Genomic DNA, 20,237 nt, shown 5'->3' with positions numbered 1-20,237 from the left:
AGGACACAACATAATTTTTAACACTAGCATTTGCTCAGCTTGGACACTGCTTGAAATCACTTTGTGCTGATGTCCCCCCTGGGTTTGTCCAGGCTTGCTGCCATGACTGTCCATACAACTGAAATATAGATGCAAATTTTTACTATATAGGCACAGGATACACCTTACGTTTTTTAACTTTTTAATGATTTTTAGTTACCTTCTTACGGTTCCTCTTATTTCCCCAGTTCCTTTGTTTGTGTTTTCCTCTTTTAAGTCCTCAGTGACTATGGCTCTGTCTCTTTTCTTTTTCTGTGTTTCTGTGCACACTTCATCACGCATTTTTCTTTCTGTAAATAGCTGTCACTGTTTTACTAATCATACTAATTGTTATTGTTAATTATTAACAAGGTTTACTTGCAAATTTTACAAAATTTTAATAACCACTTTTCATATTCATTTTTTTAATGTTCATTTGTATTCTCTTTCATTGCTCCTTGTTTTTCAAACCTGACATTCGTTTCTGTATCTGGAACTTGCTTCTTTTTTTTCGAAGTTTGTCGCATAGCATAATAATCAGCGTCTGCGTTATTATTTCCTTTCTTTAAATAAGTTTTCTCTATTTTTTTCTTGTGACAATCGTAGTCATGTTGGTCCAGCACTCTCACCATCATAATCATCTCCTTTGGACTCATTGGCATGGCTTTTTTCAACCTCATCCAATGGCATGTCTTCTACTCTTTCCCTCTCAACACTTCCCTCACTTTTGTCTATCCCTTGCTCATCTGCCACGTTGTCATATACCGCTGGTGCCAGCCTGGCTCCTCTGTTTACATAGACGCTTCTAGTGCATATGTGGGCACTGACAGTTGGTATGGAGCAATCACGGCAGCTCTAGCTTAGGAATGGAGCATTGTGGGTGAATGATGGTATTTGCAGCTCTGCATTGAAACTTTTTAGTAAGCTTTTGTACTTTATGAACGGATTCACCACTTTCTATACAAAATTTGATCTCTAATATAACAAGACACAAGACTTTATTTTGATTATTTTTTTCTGTGTATGGAAATATTGTAATACATGTTGTAAGACAAAAGAATTTTGCAACAGGCAGAAGAGGATATTGGCTACTGAAGACTCCTGAGAGTGAGCCTTTCCCATTTTCCAGAGGCTACTGCAGGGTCTGTTGGGTCAAGGGGAAAATCCAAAACATGAGGACTGTGTTGAAGAAGAAACTCAGTAAGTCCTCCAATAGATCTGGGGCAGTAGCTGAAGATGTGTGTACCTAGTGTGTGGTACTTTGACCTCCTGTGCATCAAGGCTGACCAAGAAATAGCCAGACCTCCAACAAGCAGTGTGCCACAGATGGAGTGTAGTTCCTCACCTGTCCCTCCGGAAACTGAAGACACACTGGCAAGTGGCATAGTAAGTAAACACACAAAACCATGAATATTTACATTTTGGTAAACATGAGTGCTTCGAACACAGAATTGCAATGTACATTGATTAAAACATCTAATTCTGCCAGGACATAATGCCATCACCATTAAAATATTCCAAATACTCCTCCCTGTTTACTTTTGCTGTTTTGCTGACATTTCTCCAGTGGTGTCAACGCCACTACTACTTCAGTATGCACCATAGTAGAAGCTGTGCTGCACACACTGGGGCTTTTCCACCTAAGAAAGTTGTGTAGGACACAAAGGGGAGGTATTCAATTAGCTCCAGAGATCGCAGTTACGCGGCGGCTGCGCATTACATAAGGTAACAGTACAGCAACCACGCAGATTTTCCTTCGCAACCCTATGGGGGACAAAGGGAAATCAGCGTTATTGTGGTATCTCAGATTATCTTCACAGGCCGTTCCGGAGAGTAACCGCGATCTTCGGAGTTAATTGAATATGCCCCAATGAGCCATCACCACCTTGTCTATTTTGTCAAGACCCAGATTTATGGGTGTATGGAAATTCCTAAATCTATTACTCAATATACAAAAAGCATTCTCACTACTTGACTTGCTCTTTGGTAATTAAAGATCCTCCTTTCAGGTGTGAGAGTGTTTTGGGGGTAAGGTTTTAAAATATTAGTTTACAGTGCAAAGGCTTCATCAGCTACAAATGTAAAATTGTGTTCTAAGTTTGTTTGGGTGCGTGGTGGCAAATTAAGTTCATTGTTTTTAAGTTTGTCATGGAAGGGCTCCAATGCCCCTCCATCTGACACTTTTCTATTTTTACCAATGTCCATGAAGATAAGTTCATTATTGGCATCCACTATGGCCATCAGGATAATGCTGAAGAATCCCTTGTAGTTATAGAAATAGGATCCACTTTTAGAAGGTGGCATAATTCTTCCATGTTTGCCATCTGTTGCCGTGCCACATTTTTGGAAATTGCACAATTTGTCAAAACCTTTAGCAATAATTTTCCATTCCTCGACTGTCGATGGGAACTGCAAAACAAAGATTGTTTTAATGTTAAAGCAATGCATGCATCTATTATACTATCTACATTTGTAGTTTTCATTACATGCCGTCTGATTTCACTGAGGCAGGATTGTGTGATGTGGCAGTGGAATCTGTGACGCCGCCACCTCTTACCGAGGAGACAGAATGCAGCCAGCCAAACCACACAGCAACCCATGCAGGACACTGAGCAAGCCACTCAGCAACAAGGGCAACAAACTGGCAGGAGAGGAAAGAAAAGGGGACGCGAACCCGAACACAGCAATATGCTGACTTGCCAGATAATAGAATCAGCAAACCATTTAATGCAAAAGGAGGCTGATCATTGTGAACTGTTGGGAGTGTTTGTAACATAAAATAGAAACGGCTGTTGAGAGCAGATTAGAGGTAGACCATTCAGTTACTGAGGTGCTCTATAGGGCGCTGAGGGGAGATATAACACCACACACTGGATTGACAGACTGCCCCCCCACACACACACACAGACACAGATCCATCAGTTCTGTGGAGGACCTTTTGGGCTGCGTGCAACAGTGCATTGGCAGATTAGCTCTGCCTGACGCCAGCCAGGTTCTCTGTCCACACTTTACCTGGTTTTACCGTTTTCATGTTTTTGTGTCTCCTGACGCAAGCTGAGGCCGCAAAGTTTTGCAGGCCGAATTGACAGAGCTTTCCCTCCCTCATAGGGCTACTTTAGAATGTCCATATGGTAGAGGTGTCCCCCAGATTGGATGAAAGAGAAAAGAGTATTTATGTACTTACGTTAAATCCTTTTCTCTGATTCTATCTGGGAGACACTGCGTTCCCGCCCTTTGCTCTTCTGTTGCTTTTCTTGGTTGCATGCTATTTTGTTCCCCTTCCTTGCTGCTTTTCAATTACACTGAGGAGCTACAAGGGATGCAGAGGGGAGGAGCTTCTGTCAACAGTTATATTAACAGTTTAACTATTTAAGTGCCAACTCCATGCGCCCTCATACAACCCCATGATAGCAGTGTCCCCCAGATGGAATCAGAGAAAAGGATTTAACATAAGTATAAAAATCTTCTTTTTGAGCTGATGGTTATGACAGACGAAAATCACAAATCTGACGGTAACTCACGTCAAACCTGTATAGTGTCTATGCGTGAATCGACATGCTGATTAGGATTATCAGTCATTGGTAAAATCGTTCATGATATATCTCATCGGGAGAATTTTTCTGTAGTGTGTACCTAGCTTTAGACATATGCTATCTCTCTTCATCCCGGGTGCTGCTCCAATGACGTAAATGTGTTTTTAGTTTTTACTATACTCTTCAGGCTTTGGAGCTTTTTCTTTCAGTGTTTGCTTTTTCGGTATGAGCTAAAAAGTGTAGAATGGCTATTGCTTTTATTGCCCCAGAAAGCTAGTATGTCTGTGCTTACTATGAAACTAAGTTACCTAATGGCTAAGTCCTGTTTCAACACATGCATCCCTCTATACTTTTCTTTCCCCTGAACCTGGGGAATTAAGTTATATGCAGTCTATTATCAGTTTGTCAAGGCAGTAACTAACTTGGATGCTGCTGTACAGTTTCGGATTACTTAATAATATTATCCTGTCTTTTTAGGTAGCAGAGCTACATATGTTGCATATTCAGAGGACAATTCAACTTAGGAGGATGATACTGACATGTAGTTCTAGTTTCTATGGTTCCCAGTGCCTTCTGATAAAACACAGGTCTCTGAGTATGATGACATCGATTCTTCTGCTTTTTTTCTACAAGCTTGTGGGCACCTTCATTAAAGCTAGTACCCAAGACCATTACTCTCATGAGGCGAGGTGAGAGCCAGCAGCATCTTGAGGGTGGCTGAGACCAGACTCTCCCTGCCTTGTCCCTCCTCTGACACTGGCCATGCACTGCACGCTCTATGCTTCGGCCCCTACTCCACTAACTTTGACATCCACCATTATCTTAATGCAATAATTAATAGAATGGTGACCAGAATTACCACTACCACTTTTTTTTTTGTGGCACAATGGGGCAACATGCCCACTTACAAAATTTGAGGAACCTTGTCCATTTGAATCAACACATCAACACATCCTCACTTTTCTTGAAGGTTTATCAGTCAATATAATTCACAGATTTGAACTCATTGTTAGGACAGTCAGAAGCTGTCATTGGCCATCGGTAAATTAACAAGTACAGTCTTGCTCTTGGAGAGAACACTTCTGGACAGGTCAGCATCACGCTGTCCTCTTTGCCCAACTCTCTGTAGTGTCTCATCTTACAATGGGTTCCAGAGTATCGCTTTCAGAACTCAAGCATGGTTGTTCCCAGCTGGTTTATTCAATCACAAAGGTAAAAACTCGAATACTAAGACTCAGTCAGGCATCCTCCTGAAAGCTCAAATCTAACTCTCGAAAGGTAAGCATAAAGTTAAACAGAAGCCTCTTCACAGGATTCCAGTTACTCTTTAAACGCTAGGATCCTATCCATTTTTGCATCTATGACCCCTGTGTGTAGTGCTCAAGGGGGCATTATATTATAAGTAATTCACAAAAGTGCAAAACATGCAGGTTCGCAGAACTTTACTATTTAGCAAATGTGCTATTTGTCTGCATAGAGCAATCATAAATGTACGGCCACATCCATTTTTTGGAAACTGACCATAGAAAATCAATCTGCAACTACTTTTGTTGTCTTATAGGTCTAACTGGAAATGTACGTAATGTAAAGAGTGAAGACACCATTTCAAAGTCCAACCTGCTACCAATTTAGGACCACATCCTTCTTTTTTTGCTAAACTTTTCTGTTTTTCTACTTGGTGTAGCCTCATTTATGTATTGAATTAATTTTGAAAATTAGTGGACATTGAAACTCGTCATTTTTGTTTGTTTAATTTTTTTTTTACATTGTTTGAAATGCGCTTAGATATTCACTTTTTCCATATAAAGTAGTGATGTCAAGCTCCTGTCACAGGAATAGTGTCACATGAAACACTCTATATACAACAGCAACTTGTTAAGTGAATGTCTTTATTGTATATATGAGTTCAATGTTACAATCTGTCTATTTCTCAGAGCGTTGTTGCTCCCAGACAGTCTAATGCTCATGCAGATGCTGGAGGATGCCCCAGATCCTTTTTTTGGGATGATGGAAATTCCACCAGAACTACCAGATCCACTGATGATTCCACAGGTAACAATCCCCCTCATAATTTCTATTGTATTACCTCTGTACAGTAGATGAATGCCTTTACCTTCTGCACACAAAGTCTTTTCTATGGGATATGAAATTTTATCCAACATTATGCTTAAATTTGGTCAATCTGTAATAATCCTGGTGGACCAAAATATACATGTACAATATCATTACACAACCTTCATGTGATTACAAGAGAATACAGTTTTCCTCTGGGACCAATATGGTTACTGGAAATGTATGTCACAAAACAAATACTATATTTGTCCTATGTTTAAAATAACATGAAGAATGATTGCAAACAAGCTGCATTGCTCGGGTTCATGTGAATCCACCTATACCAGTGGCGGGCAACCCAATGTACTTCAACCTTCAAAAGGACTGCACGTTACATTTAATTTCAAAACAACTTTGGCACCCCCACATCATTCAACCCAAAATACACCCACATACTCCAAAAATCCACCACAGTCAAGTCAGTAGCTCCAAAATATCACTTCATACCCTCAGACTCCCACTTGTCACAAAACACCCCTACACACATTCCGGAGCTCTCGCCAAGCCTTTCAGACCTCCCTACATGTCAGAGCCTGCAGAGAATGAGGGAGAGCATTTAGTCTGAGAAGGGAACTGCCCCCCCCCCCCTCCTCTGATTGGCTAGGCTGCGTGACCCCCCTGCAGTGTTCAGGGGAAGTCACTTGATGAGGAAGCCAGCTGCTCCCAGCCACTTTTTTCCTCTCCTCTAAATAAGTAATATCAGGAGCTGCAGGCTGGGGGCCGCCTCTTACCACAACTGACCTATACTGTTTAAGTGATGATCTGTTTCAATATTTATACAAGTCCAAACAAATATTTTTCTTACAGAAAAACTTTACATACATACATATGAAACAGTATATACACTTGTGGCAGTAAGTTCCCCTTGTACTATTGACACTATTGTCTCATAGTGGCTTCCTGCTGTTTTTTTATATCAGATCATTCAACAAAGGAATAGTCCAATTCCAAAAAAACAGCGAGTCCTGGAAATAGTTTCAAACATATTTAGCATGGTTACTAATTATACTGTCACTAGTTAAAAGCCCGTCAAAATGACAGAAAACAATAAGAGAAGATCATGTTGGAACCTTTTTTGGTAACCGTGAAATCCTGCGCATCATTTATCCCACGAACGTGGAAGCAACTACCAGCCTACTAGCTTATATATATATATATATATATATATATATATATATATATATATATACATATACATATACATACTGTAGAATTTCCTATTTTATTACCGGGTACTGCAACTTTAAAAGGAGCATTAATTGACTTAACTTATTTAATTGACATAAATTAAATGACAAAATGTTTACAGAATATAAATCCTTCAAGCAGTACCAGTAATTAATCCAAAAAGCAGAATATAGTGTCTCCAACTAGATATCCACCCTCACTAACTAGAAATATGTAATATTACATATGAAGATTTCATTGTATCGTCAATCCTGGATTGTTTTGTTTTATTGAACGGAAGAATAGAAATCAAATGCCGAATGGCAGAACAGAGGCTGTAGATGATGTCCTCCTTATTTTTTAAACAGATTTGCATGCTTCTGGAGACTTCTGGTCCTGAGATTGTCAGATTAGAGAAGAGTCCTCCAAGACGTGGGAGAGCAAGCAAGATAGATGGTGAGATGAAAAGACAGACTAAATGAAAAAAAATGAAAAAAAATGTGATAAATGCATGAAGCATCGACCGTGTGGCTTTCAGGCAATAGAAGTTGAGTCCCAATAATCCTTGACCATATATCAATTTTATTTTGATTTATCAAATTTGCTAGCAGTTAAATTGTAATAAAAAACAACAAATTTATTTTTCCTGTCATTGGGGGACACTGCAAAACATTGGGGGTATACTAGGCAGACTAGGAGTATGGCACTTTAAAAATAACCTCTTTGAACATACACCTTCCCTTCTATGCCCCTGCCATCTGGGATCAAACTTTAGCCAAGTGCTCAGGAGGTAGGGTTTTTTGGGCCCCTGTCCGTTTTTAAAGTTTTAGTAAGTTTCATAAATTTTTCATGATTCACAGGGCTGCCTTCACTCTGGGTCCCTGCAGGGGTGTGCAGCCTCTGGGCTTCCCTCACCCCCAATGCTGTGGCAGCCATCGGGTAATAGCTATGTGTTTCACACAGGCTGTGGCTCTATGAGTGTGAAGCTGTCAGCCACTACTCTCAGCCACACGGCTTGCTGAATCCCCCTAGCAGCGAGCCATTTCTTCACAGCAGGGGATCTCTGTGCAGGGGTAAGTCCGTGCGACATGACTCGTCTTTGGAGTAAACGGCCCAGGAGCAGGGCAGAGATCACCGGAGGTGGGCACTGCCACTTACTGTAAGTAGTAATGGCTGCCTCACGGAGGCAGAAATTACTGGGTAAGCATAGCTGAGGGAAGGGACATACTCCTCCTCAGTGTGTTTTAGTGGGATCTCTCTCACGGAAGCAACCATTTCCCCCAGTAGCAGTGCAGGAATACCTCTGACTGAATTTTTCTTCTACTGCGCTCTCCCTGTTGTTTTTTTAACAAATGGAAGCTCTGTTTCGTATGCCTTTACCACCTGCTACTGCAGTGTTGTAGGCATTTATTCTCAGTATAGTGGGTCTCAGAATGTGTCATACAAGTATATACATTTTTCTCTGTTTAAATTCTGTTTAACAAGAGGATTTATTAAGGTGGGATTTATTAGTCACTGAGCTATAAAACATCAGTGTCACGATCTGCCACTGGCTGCAACCCTGCATCTAGATGCTGCTGTGCCTTCCCCTAACCTTACCTGCAAGTGATATGTCTGGACTCTGTCATTTATGTATCCAGCCTGCAGTACCTCTTTTCCACCAAAGGGGCCAGTGTTGTACTTGGACTGTTCTACCTGCTAGAGTTAAGCTCCTTACTCCGGGATGCCTAGCACCTGTCTCTGGCCTTTATTAGACTGCCTCTCCCAGAAGTCTTTCCTAGTTCATATGTTGCCTTAACTACTAATGGATTTCCCGTGTATGATTCCTGATTGATTTCCTGCTATTGATCTCTGCTTGTCCCAATTTTTTGGCACCTGCTCCTATGACCTCTGACCCAGCATTGTAGTGACTTCGCTCCTGCTTTCACCCTGGTATCATAGTGGAATATCTGGCTTTGACCCCTGGCTTGTTTGACTCTCCTGCTTTACTGTGTATGCAGTTTATTGTTCCTCTAGAAATCCAGCACCTACAGTCTGTGGCATCTCCAGCTATCAAGCTATCTAGCTCCCATGTCTGCAATTGTTACACCTCTGTGTCTTATCCAGTCTCCTAGCTGTCTGCCTACCTGGTACTCCGCCTTGCAGACCACTACACTTTCTCTTCCTGTTGATCATCCGGTGCTTCGCGCCTTCTGACTAACCTGGAGTCCTGACACCAGTCATCATCCAGTGCCTCCTGAGTAATCTGGAGTACAGTCATCCATGGTTCATCCGGTACCTTGTGCCTGTTGCGTAATCCAGGTATCCTGACACCCGTGGTTTATCCTGCTTCTCCAGCCTCTGTACCAGACCTTGTTATCCAGCTTCTCAGCACTGCCTCTTTGATTGTATTGCTATTGACCATTCTCTGCATATGTGACTTCTCTGCCATACCCTTCTGAATTGTACTTGTTGCTTTACCATTTATTGCATCCTAAACCTGTGTTATAAATAAATCGCTTCATTTCACTTACGCTTTCTCAGTGGTCTTCATATTCAGAATCCTGACAATCGGTTTGTTGGAGAAAGGGACTTGCATGACCAAGGGGCCCACTGGAAAGTCTGTGCAACATTATACTTGTGCAAAATGTCAAATAATCTTGTGGAGAGTCCAACCCGGTGTTACGAGCCGCGGCGGTGTCCAGCCGCCGCGACTCACTCACCTGCTTCCCGGCCGTCGCTATGACGACCAGGACGTCACTTCCAAGGCAACAGTCGGACGCCTCCTATTCAGTGCTGCGTCCCGGCAATGAGAGAAAGCCAGGCGCGTGCGCACATCAGCCCCACTAGCCTGCGGGCTAATTAATGTATTAAATCAATTTTGCAGGGGGCTGTGTATTGTCAGAGCCAGGCTCTGATTGGCTGCTGGTAGTATTTAAGGCAGGGAGGGCTTAGCCTCCTTGCTGGTTATAGCTTCTGTTCCCAGTCTGCTGACCTGCTCTGTGCATTGTTCCTGCCTATTGAACTTTCTGCTGATTACCCGTGTATGACCCTTTGCCTGGATTTGGACTTTGCTTGTGTATCTCTTGACCCTGACCTCTGGTCTGTTTACCGATCTTCCTGTCTGCTCGTGACCCTTGACCTCGGCTTGTTAATTGGAATTGCTATCTGCTGCCGGCCCTTGACCTCTGCTTGGACTTCACTCCGTTTGCCTGGGTTCTCCCCAGCTGCTACACACTTCACGACCCTCTGTCAGTCTGCAGCCCAGTCTGTCCCCACCATCAGGGGCTCATCTACAGGCCTTGAAACAAGCTCGGCAGTCGGCAGAAGAATACTGCGCTGAATTCAGTAGATGGTCACCTGACAGTGGATGGAATGATCCTGCCTTCCGCAGTCAGTTTCGCCTAGGTCTGTCGGAACAGATTAAAGATTCTTTGGTGCAATACCCAACTCCTACCTCATTGGAGGATCTGATGCACCTCACCATTAAAATCGACAGGAGAATGAGGGAGCGAAAGTCTGAGAAGGAGGCATCTTCTCTTCCATCTGCCTTGATTCCTGTTACCATGGATGGTGAGGAGCCTATGCAACTAGGAGCGTGTCGTCTCTCCCCTGAGGAAAGAGACAGGAGACGGTCACAAGGCCTATGTCTCTACTATGGCACTAAAGGCCACTTCTCCCGTTCCTGCCCTAATAAGCCGGGAAAAGAGCATGGCTAGGAAATGAGGGGAAAGTTCACCTAGGTCTACAAATTGTTTCCCCAAAAAATGCTGTATTGATCCCTGCACAGCTCACGTTCAGTGCTGGTTCTGTGGACCTGTCGGCCTTCATTGACAGTGGAGCTGCGGGCAACTTCCTTGACATCAGGTTTGCCCGCTCTGTCGGATTTCCGATGGTAAAGCTCAAATCTGCCATTACTGTATGTGGCTTAGATGGGAGTCCTTTGCCTGGCGGCAAGATTACCTGGGAGACCCCGCTACTACAGTTGAACATTGGAGCTCTCCATTCAGAGTCCATAGTCTTTTTCCTTATCGAATGTCCGTCAGTTCCTTTGATCCTGGGCCACCCTTGGCTTTCCCGTCATAACCCTGTCATGGATTGGGTAAAAGGAGAAATTGTCCAGTGGAGCTCTTATTGTACACAGTCTTGCTTGACACTGCCTCTGCGTGTGATTCAGTCTATTCCGGAGCAGCTTCCCTCACAATATCATGACTTCTGGAATGTGTTCTCCAAAAAGGCTGCTGATACTTTACCACTGCACCGTGACTTCGACTGTGCCATCGAGCTTATTCCTGGTTCTAAGTTACCCAAGGGACACTTGTACTCCCTCTCTGGTCCAGAGACCAAATCCATGCAGGAATATATTGATGAAAGCCTGGAGAAAGGCTTCATCAGGCCATCCAAATCTCCAGTAGGAGCAGGATGCTTCTTTGTATCCAAAAAAGACGGAGGACTAAGACCCTGTATTGACTACCGAGGGCTGAATCTCATTACAGTCAAGAACACCTATCCCCTTCCTCTCATCTCCGTACTATTTGATCAACTAAGAGGTGCAACAATCTTCACAAAAATCGATCTTCGTGGTGCATATAACCTCATACGTATTAGAGCAGGTGATGAGTGGAAGACGGCATTCAATACGCTTTCTGGCCACTACGAATATCTGGTCATGCCGTTTGGTCTTAGTAACACGCCTGCAGTATTCCAGGACCTGATTAATGAGATGCTACGTGAGTTCCTTGGACATTTCGTTGTTGTCTACTTGGACGACATCCTCATATATTCGGAGTCATTATCAGTACATCAGGGTCATGTCAGACAAGTCCTACAAAAATTGCGAGAACACCATCTCTATGCTAAATTTGAAAAATATGAATTTGAGGTTCAGAAAGTGTCCTTTCTAGGTTATATAATCTCCTCTGAGGGATTCTCCATGGACCCAACCAAGGTCCAAGCTATCCTGGATTGGGTACAACCGAATAACCTCAAGGCGGTCCAGAGATTCCTGGGATTCGCCAATTATTATAGAAGATTTATTTGTGGCTTTGCTGATATTGTGGCTCCTGTTGTCAACTTGACGCGCAAAGGAAGCGATCCAGCTAACTGGTCACCCCAGGCAACAACTGCATTTGAAACCCTGAAGAAAGCCTTTGTGTCAGTTCCTTAGACATCCAGATCCTAAGGTACCATTTATTCTTGAAGTTGATGCCTCTGACATCAGTGCTGGTGCCATCTTGTCACAGAAAGATTTTCATACTCACCGCTTACATCCATGTGCCTACTTTTCCCGTCAGTTCTCTTCAGCGGAAGCCAACTATGATGTGGGAAACTGAGAGCTGTTGGCAATCAAGTGGGCCTTTGAGGAATGGCGACATTGGTTAGAAGGATGAGCGGACTCGGATTCCTGGAATCCGAGCCCCCCCGAACAGCGCGGATCCGAGTCAGATCCGAGCACTGTCCGGGTATTCCCGCCAATTCCGAAACTTAAAACGAGGCTCTGAGTCATAATCCCGCTGTACTCGGAACCTTTAAATTCCCCGCTTGCCGCCGCCATCTTCACTCGGGCATTGATCAGGGAAGAGGGAGGGTGTGTTAGGTGGTCCTCTGTCCTGCTATTTCTCGTGCTGTGCTGTGCTGTGCTCTGTCTTGCTGAGTCCAGTGGTGCTTTTGCCAGTGCTCTGTCCTGCTGAGTCCAGTGGTGCATCAGTCCAGTGCTCTGTCCTTGCTGAGTCCAGTGATGCATCAGTCCAGTGCTCTGTCCTTGCTGAGTCCAGTGGTGCATCAGTCCAGTGCTCTGTCCTTGCTGAGTCCAGCGGTGCGTTTTGTCCTGTGCTTTGTTCTGCTAAGTGCATATTTATTTCAAAAGTATTAAAAATTCTTCCATAAAAAGAAAAAAAAAAGAAAAATTCTACAAAAATCCTTTTAAAAAAATATTAAAAAATATTCTAAAAAGTCTAAAAAAAATTATATCAGTCCATTAACATTAATACTGCAATCTATTAAAAATTGTTCACTGTTCTTGCAGTATTTAAAAAATAGTACTGTAATACAACGTGTGCTGCATATAATGGAGTACCAAAATTTGGGGGATAAAGTAGGGAAAGACCAAGACCCACTTCCTCCTAATGCTGAAGCTGCTGCCACTAGTCATGACATAGACGATGAAATGCCATCAACGTCGTCTGCCAAGGCCGATGCCCAATCTCCTAGTAGAGGGCATGTAAAATCCAAAAAGCAAAAGTTCACTACAATTAGTATAAAAAGAAAATTCAAAACATCTGAGGAGAAACGTAAACTTGCCAATATGCCCTTTACGACACAGAGTGGCAAGGAGCGGCTTAGGCCCTGGCCCGTGTTCAGGACTAGTGGTTCAGCTTCACCCAAGGATCTAAGCCCTCCTCCCCCCCCCCCTCCAAAAAATTTAAGTTATGCTGTCAGCAACAACACAGCAAACAACTCTGCCTTCTAAACAGATGACATCACAAATCCCCAAGGCGAGTCCAAGGGTGTTGGTGGTTGCGAAGCCTGACTTTCCCATCACTGTACGGCAGTGCTGTAACTAGACATTTTAGTGCCCTGGGCGAGACAGGGCACCGGCGCCCCCCGTCTAAGTGGGAGTGGCATGTGACAAGTGGGTGTGGCCAACCTAATGTGTGGGTGTGGCTAGTACTTTACTGAAAGAATTCTTATATATATATATATATATATATATATACACACACACAGTGGTGGGATTCCAATAAATTAACAACCGGCTCTCTGGCCTAATGACCATTTAAAGTATGCAAAAAATATATAGCGATAGATAGGTATTATAATATTTAATGCACTTAATACAATTTAATGCCGCCGACAATTGAATACCCCCCCATGTGATTACTGCCTGTCACTATGTAATGTAACAATATATAGGAAACAGCATTCCAGGGACAGAATGCCCAACCTTCGGCAACAGACATGTCAGGTGCTGTGGGATCATTTGCAGCCCTATCTCACAGTCACAGAGTTCTGTTTTGGGGCTGTGGGAATACATTAACCCCTTATCTTCCTTTCATCACAGGAGTATACACAAACCAGATGTATGCAAACTGCTGCTCTCCAGCTGATATGGTACTACAAGACCTGCATCTCCAGACTGGCAGGGAATGCTGGCATTTGTAGTTCTCCAACAGCTGGAGAGACACAAGAACAAGTTCTGCAAATCGTCTCTAACCTGTTACTGATTTTAACTTAGGACTCCAGTGTTCACTTGTTTCATTAACAGTCCACGTTGCCGTTTCCTGCAGGTCAGTGTATTAGAGCTAAATAGATTCATATCCAGCCAGCACACTAGCCCCTCCCCCCAACTCGGGGGGGTTGTGCCGCGAGTCGGGGGAGGGGCCGCAATTTTTTTTAATTTTTTTTTTGAACATTTTTCTTTTACTAAGTGCCACAGAGGGGAAGGTAGCGGGCGGCTGCTGCGCCCCCTCAGGCTTGCGCCCGGGGCGACGGCACCGCCCGCACCACCCTAGTTACGGCTCTGCTGTACGGGAAGAGGTGACTCCATCCGCCATTTGCAGCTCACCCTCTGCATATGCTGGAAGGATGACCCACAGTGTAGATCCAGATTTGGATAATCAAGGTGTCAAGGAGGCTATTGATGTAGCTGGCATTGTGGAGGAACTTGATGAGGAGGATGCTGATGTGGTTATTTTAAATGAGGCACCAGGGGGGAAAAAAGTGGATGTTCATGGGATGAAAAAACCCATCGTCATGCCTGGTCAGAAGACCAAAAAATGCACCTCTTCTGTCTGGAGTTATTTTCACCCCAATCCGGATAACAAATGTATAGCCATATGTAGCTTATGTAAAGCTCAAATAAGCAGGGGTAAGGATCTTGGCCACCTAGGGACATCCTCCCTTATACTTCGCCTGAATAACCTTCATAGTTCAGGGAGAGATGAATAGCTTTTTTTGTGTCAGGGCCCAAACAAACCAATCACTTCAGCCACAGTTTTTAATACTTTAATTGTATATGTAGTTCCCAAAAAGAGGAACTGCCACTTCTATTGAATACTTTAATTGTATATGTAGTTCCCAAAAAGAGGAACTGCCACTTCTATTGAATACTTTAATTGTATATGTAGTTCCCAAAAAGAGGAACTGCCACTTCTATTGAATACTTTAATTGTATATGTAGTTCCCAAAAAGAGGAACTGCCACTTCTATTTAATACTTTAATTGTATATGTAGTTCCCAAAAAGAGGAACTGCCACTTCTATTTAATACTTTAATTGTATATGTAGTTCCCAAAAAGAGGAACTGCCACTTCTATTTAATACTTTAATTGTATATGTAGTTCCCAAAAAGAGGAACTGCCACTTCTATTTATATTTTCATTCTATATGTAGTTCCCAAAAAGAGGAACTGCCATTTCTATTACTACGTTCATTGTTTGTGTAGTTCAAAAAAGAGGAACTGCCATTTCTATTTATATTTTCATTCTATATGTAGTTCCCAAAAAGAGTAACTGCCATTTCTATTACTACTTTCTTTCTTTCTTTCTGTATTTCAAAAAAAGAGGAACTGCCATTTCTATTATTACTTTCTTTCTTTCTGTATTTCCAAAAAAGAGGAACTGCCATTTGTATTGCTACGTTGTTTTTTTTGTAGCTCCAAAAAAAAATAACTGCGGCCTTAACTGCTATGTTGGTGTTAGACGTGCATCCGGTGTCCGCCATCTGTGCAGTGGTATTCAGACCAGTTGAGGGTTTTATATTGTGGCCCCGGTACCAAATTGGCTACCGGGGCCACTCCACTACGCAGTCCAGATAGATGCGTATCAGATATTAAACTACATTCAATGTTGGGGCCAAATCCAAAATTAATTAAAATGACCTGTCATCATCAAAAACAAGAGGTTTTGACGCGTTAGAACTACACCCTGTATATGCTGCAGAGGATGTAGGATCAGCCATCTGTAGAGTGAAATTCTGACCAGTTAAGTTTTTTTTATTGTTAAGTTTTTACCAAATTGGGTATCGGGGCCACTACACTACGCAGTCCAGATAGCTGTGCAGTGGAATTGAGAACAGTTTATGTTTTTTTATTGTGGCCCCAGTACCAAATTGTGTACCGGGGCCACTACACTACGCAGTCCAGATAGCTGTGCAGTGGAATTGAGACCAGTTTATGTTTTTTTATTGTGGCCCCGGTACCAAATTGTCCAGAAAGCTACCTCGGTCCAACGATTAAAAACAATATTGTGAAGTGTGAGGTGTTCCAAATACACTGGAAATTAGTGGAAATGATTGTTATTGAATGTTATTGAGGTTAATAATAGCGTAGGAGTGAAAAACAAACAAAAAACTAGATTTTAGCACTTTTTATGCTTTTTTAAAAATAAATCAGAACCCAAAACCCTAAATCAGAACCAAAACCTTTCGTCAGGTGTTTTGGCAAAACAAATCAGAACCCAAAACCTCAAGCTAATCAGAACCCAAAACCCAAAACACTAAAAGTGCCCGGTGCACACCCTTAGTTAGAAGGCGCTGCACACCAGATCTCTGTTATAACGGATCATAAGAATCTGCAGTATATACAGTCGGCCAAACGACTGAACCCCCAACAGGCTCGTTGGTCGCTGTTTTTCTTACCCGTTTTAACTTTGTAATCACCTACCATCCAGGTTCTAAAAATGTCCGGGCAGACGCCCTGTCCAGAAGCTTCCTGGCACACAATGCTCCAGTTACTAGTCCGGAGCCTATTGTTCCCTTGTCTATGATCCATGCTGGGTTAACCCAAGACCTGAGTTGCTAGGCAACGGGACGCTTTTCTTCATTATAGGAACCTATCAGGGCCACTGCCCTTCTATTTAAGGCCACTCCTATCCCTCCTTCAGTGCCAGAGTATTGGTTTCACCTTTCTCCAGTAAGTATCCTGTTCCTGTTTCCACATTCCAGTTACCTTTGGTGTTTGACTTTCGGCTTGTCTCTGACCATTCTCTGTCTCACAATTTGGCTCCCCCGCTTATTGGATACTGACCCTTGGCTTTCCTCCTGACCATTCTTCCGATCACCCTTCTGTACCACGCTACTGTTTGGCTTTGACTCGGACCGCACGACTACTCCTGCAAACTCTCGCTGCACTGTTAACTAGCTTGAAGGACCGCGACCTGCGTGCCCCAGGTAGCCAAGCCCATACCGCCTTGCGGGGGTCCCTGGTGGTTACCGGGGGTACGTTAGACTCCGCGCCTTCCTGCCTAGTAGAGTCAATACCAGTCAGCGACATCTTCAAGTCCGATCGTTACACTTAGGTGCTGAGGACGCATCTTCCTCCCAGTGTGTAGATAATTTAATCTTGGGCGTTAGACACTCCTAAGGTTTTGCGAAGCCCGAGGTTCCAGAATCATCTGGCTTCTCCCTTTGTAAAAAACAAGAGAACCAGGTGATTTGTTTCCCACCTTTTCCTCAACTTTTGGAAATGGTGTCTGAGGCCTGGCAAAAACCTAACAAAAAGTTCCAGATGTCAGGTAAATTTAGATCCTTTTACACATTGCTGCCGGAGGAGTCTGTTAAATGGGGAAGTGCTCCCAAGGTGGATCCTCCTATTGCTTGCCTTACTACAGCCACCAGTATTCCTGTTCAGGGTGCGGTTTCCCTCCGAGATCCCTCAGATAAAATGTGTGACATTTTTTTTTTTGTTCATCATATCTGGCGGCGGGAAGTTTATTTTGACCAAATATGTCCACTGTCTGGGTCAACAGGACCATTCAGACTTGGGCGGAACAATTGGCTAAGGGCTTTCAAGACAATGTGCCTAAAGCTGATTTATTGGTTTTGTTGGAGCATATTCAGGATGACTCTGACTTTGTAGGTCAGGTTTCCTTAGACGCAGCCCATGATACATCCAGACTTTCTGCGCTTATGATTGCTGTCCATCATTTGTTATGGTTGGCTGATGCAGACTCAAAGCGTATCTTAGAATATTTGCCTTTTGATGGGGTTACTCTGTTTGGTTCCGAGCTGGAACAGATCATCCAGGTAGCCACTGGTGGAAAAAAATCTTTTCTGCCTGTCAGCACTGCTTGCTTAAATGTTCTGATATGGGAGGGCATCAATGTCTCCTTTATTTTGCACTCCGCAGCGAACACTATCAATTCAGGGCTTTACCCTTTGGACTCGCTTCCGCCGATCCCCATGATCATGCGGCTGCTCAAAAAACTCGAAATAGAATAAGTTCTCACCATTTTGGTAGCTCCAGATTGGCCGCGCAGAATGCAGTACTCAGACATTCTCGATATGGCGGTCAGTCCACCGTTCCAGTTGCCTCTTCGTCCAGATCTTCTGGTGCAGGGTCCTCTTCGCTGGCACTCTATACATAGTCTGGCATTGACAGCGTGGTTACCGAGATCCTAATTATTTGAGCCCAGGGTTTTTTTTCGCTCATGGTTGTGATGACAATCTTTAAGGCAGGGAAACTTTCTTCCTCTGCAAGTTTTTACTGGGTGTGTCAGGCTTACATACTTTTGTGTGAAAATCTAGGTTTTCACACTTCTCGTTTTTGTCTTCCCTAACTTCTTTAGCTTCTTGCAGGACAGTCTGGATAAAGGGCTACGTCTTTCTTATTTAAAATGGCAGGCTTCAGCACTTTTCATTTTCTTTCAGAGGAAACTAGCAGTTTTGAGGGATGTTCGGATTTTTCTGCAGGGTGTTCTTCACGTTCAGCCCCCTTTGTATATCTACTTGAACCGTGGGATCTAAATCTGGTGGTCACAGCTTTCACCAACTCTCCCTTTGAGCCTTTGGACCAGATTGATCTCAGTTATGTGACTTGGAAGACAGTATTTCTTCTTCTCATTTCATCTGCTTGTCGAGCGTCTGAGTTGGTGGCGCTGTGCTGTTCTCTCCCTTTTCTGGTCATTTCATTCTAATAGGGCACCAAACGATCCTTTGTGCCGAAGATGGTCTCCTGGTTTCATCTAAATAGTCTTCCATTCTGGCGTCCTGTTCTGCGTCCAGGTCTTCTGATGAACCACATCTTTTGGATGTGGTTCGTGCCCTTCAGTACTACGTGTACCAGATGGTCTCTGTTCGTAAGACCGCTGACCTTTTTATCCTGTATGATGCTCACAAACTGGGTTGGCCTGCTTAAAGCAATCAATTCTATTCACTTGTCCTATGTCCAGATGGCTAGGCCTGTGCCTGTTGGGTTTAAAGGTCATTCCACCAGGGCTGTTGGTGCCTCGTGGGCAGCATGTCACGGGGTTTCGGCCGAGCAGTTGTGTCGGGTTGCGACGTGGTCGTCTGTCCACACTTTAAGGTTTGTCAAGTTGTAAAGTATTGCACACAGTTGTTCCAAAGCAATCCCTCCCTTAGGGGCAGCTTTGGTATGTCCCCAATGTTTTGACAGGAAAGAGAAAAGGATTTTTTACTCACCGTAAGTCAGAGAAATGGATTTTATGATTAGTAAAAATCCTTTTATCATTAACTAATACCCAGCAGCAAAGTAATTAAATTGAAATACATAAATACTTCAGATCACGGCCATGGGAAATTCCCATGGCATTTAACTCTTGTGTGCCTGTCAGTGCATTAGCTTAATAAAGGGATATTTATATTCATGTTGAATCGTTTTCATCGAAGTCCAATTAGGGAACACTGGAACCATGGGGTATAGAGAAGCAAAAGAGTGAAAACAATTAAGAGGCCCTAGTCTTCCGAATCATAGATCACTAAAGTCAAACAAAGAACAAAACCAAGGTGTACCATAGGTGTTTATCCACTATCCCCCAATGGATTTTGAGCAAAGGTTTTAACATGAGTAAAAAAATCCCTTTTTCTCATAATACATCCATTGGGGGACACTGGAACCATGGGGAGTCCCCAAAGCTGCCCTTAAGGGAGATTACTCTCTGCAAATCTTTATGCGAATTTTGTGTATATATGAACAGAAAACCAGGGAGTCCCCTGGCACAACTGTTGAACCGAGGGCCCCAAGCCATCATTGACTTGGTAGAATGTGCTCTCCTATTTTCAGGAACAGGCAGACATGCTCCTATAAATGCCCGACGAATTACTGACTTAATACATCTGGCGATAGATTGTTTGGTTGCAGGCCAACCTTTCTTTTGATCATAGTAAAGGGCTAGGAGGTCCATTGACTTATGGAAGCTATTGGTCCTATCCAAATGATTTTTTAAGGGCTCTGGCTACATCCAGCATTAGAAAGGAATCTTCTACCTTTGAAAATTGCTCAGTCCTGACTCCAGTGATGACTATATCCTGATTTAAGTGAAATTTCGATAACACATTTGGTTGGAATGAGGGCTTAGTACTTAAACCTCCTTCTTATCATGAAAGACAATTAAAGGACATTTGCAAGAAAGAGCTTCTAACTTATACTCTTCTTGCAGTGGATATGGCTAGTAAAAACATAGTCTTTCAAGTG

At 43.2% G+C, this 20,237-nt stretch overlaps 1 protein-coding gene across 3 annotated transcripts in view; it reads left to right on the top strand.

Annotated features, from left to right (window-relative positions):
- Positions 1 to 20,237, top strand: part of REC8 (REC8 meiotic recombination protein) — an 88,925-nt gene that overhangs the window by 21,868 nt on the left and 46,820 nt on the right. For all 3 annotated transcript variants that reach the window (XM_075211158.1, XM_075211159.1, XM_075211160.1), the window contains 2 exons: positions 5,486 to 5,603; positions 7,199 to 7,286. In XM_075211158.1, the coding sequence (XP_075067259.1) occupies positions 5,486 to 5,603; positions 7,199 to 7,286 (206 nt within the window). The remainder of the gene's footprint in view (positions 1 to 5,485; positions 5,604 to 7,198; positions 7,287 to 20,237) is intronic.

The sequence above is a fragment of the Mixophyes fleayi genome, chromosome 1, assembly GCF_038048845.1.
Source record: "Mixophyes fleayi isolate aMixFle1 chromosome 1, aMixFle1.hap1, whole genome shotgun sequence".
In the NCBI taxonomy this organism is placed as follows: domain Eukaryota; kingdom Metazoa; phylum Chordata; class Amphibia; order Anura; family Limnodynastidae; genus Mixophyes; species Mixophyes fleayi.
The sequence above is the reverse complement of the archived record's forward strand: the minus strand, read 5'-3'. Positions and strand labels throughout refer to the sequence as shown.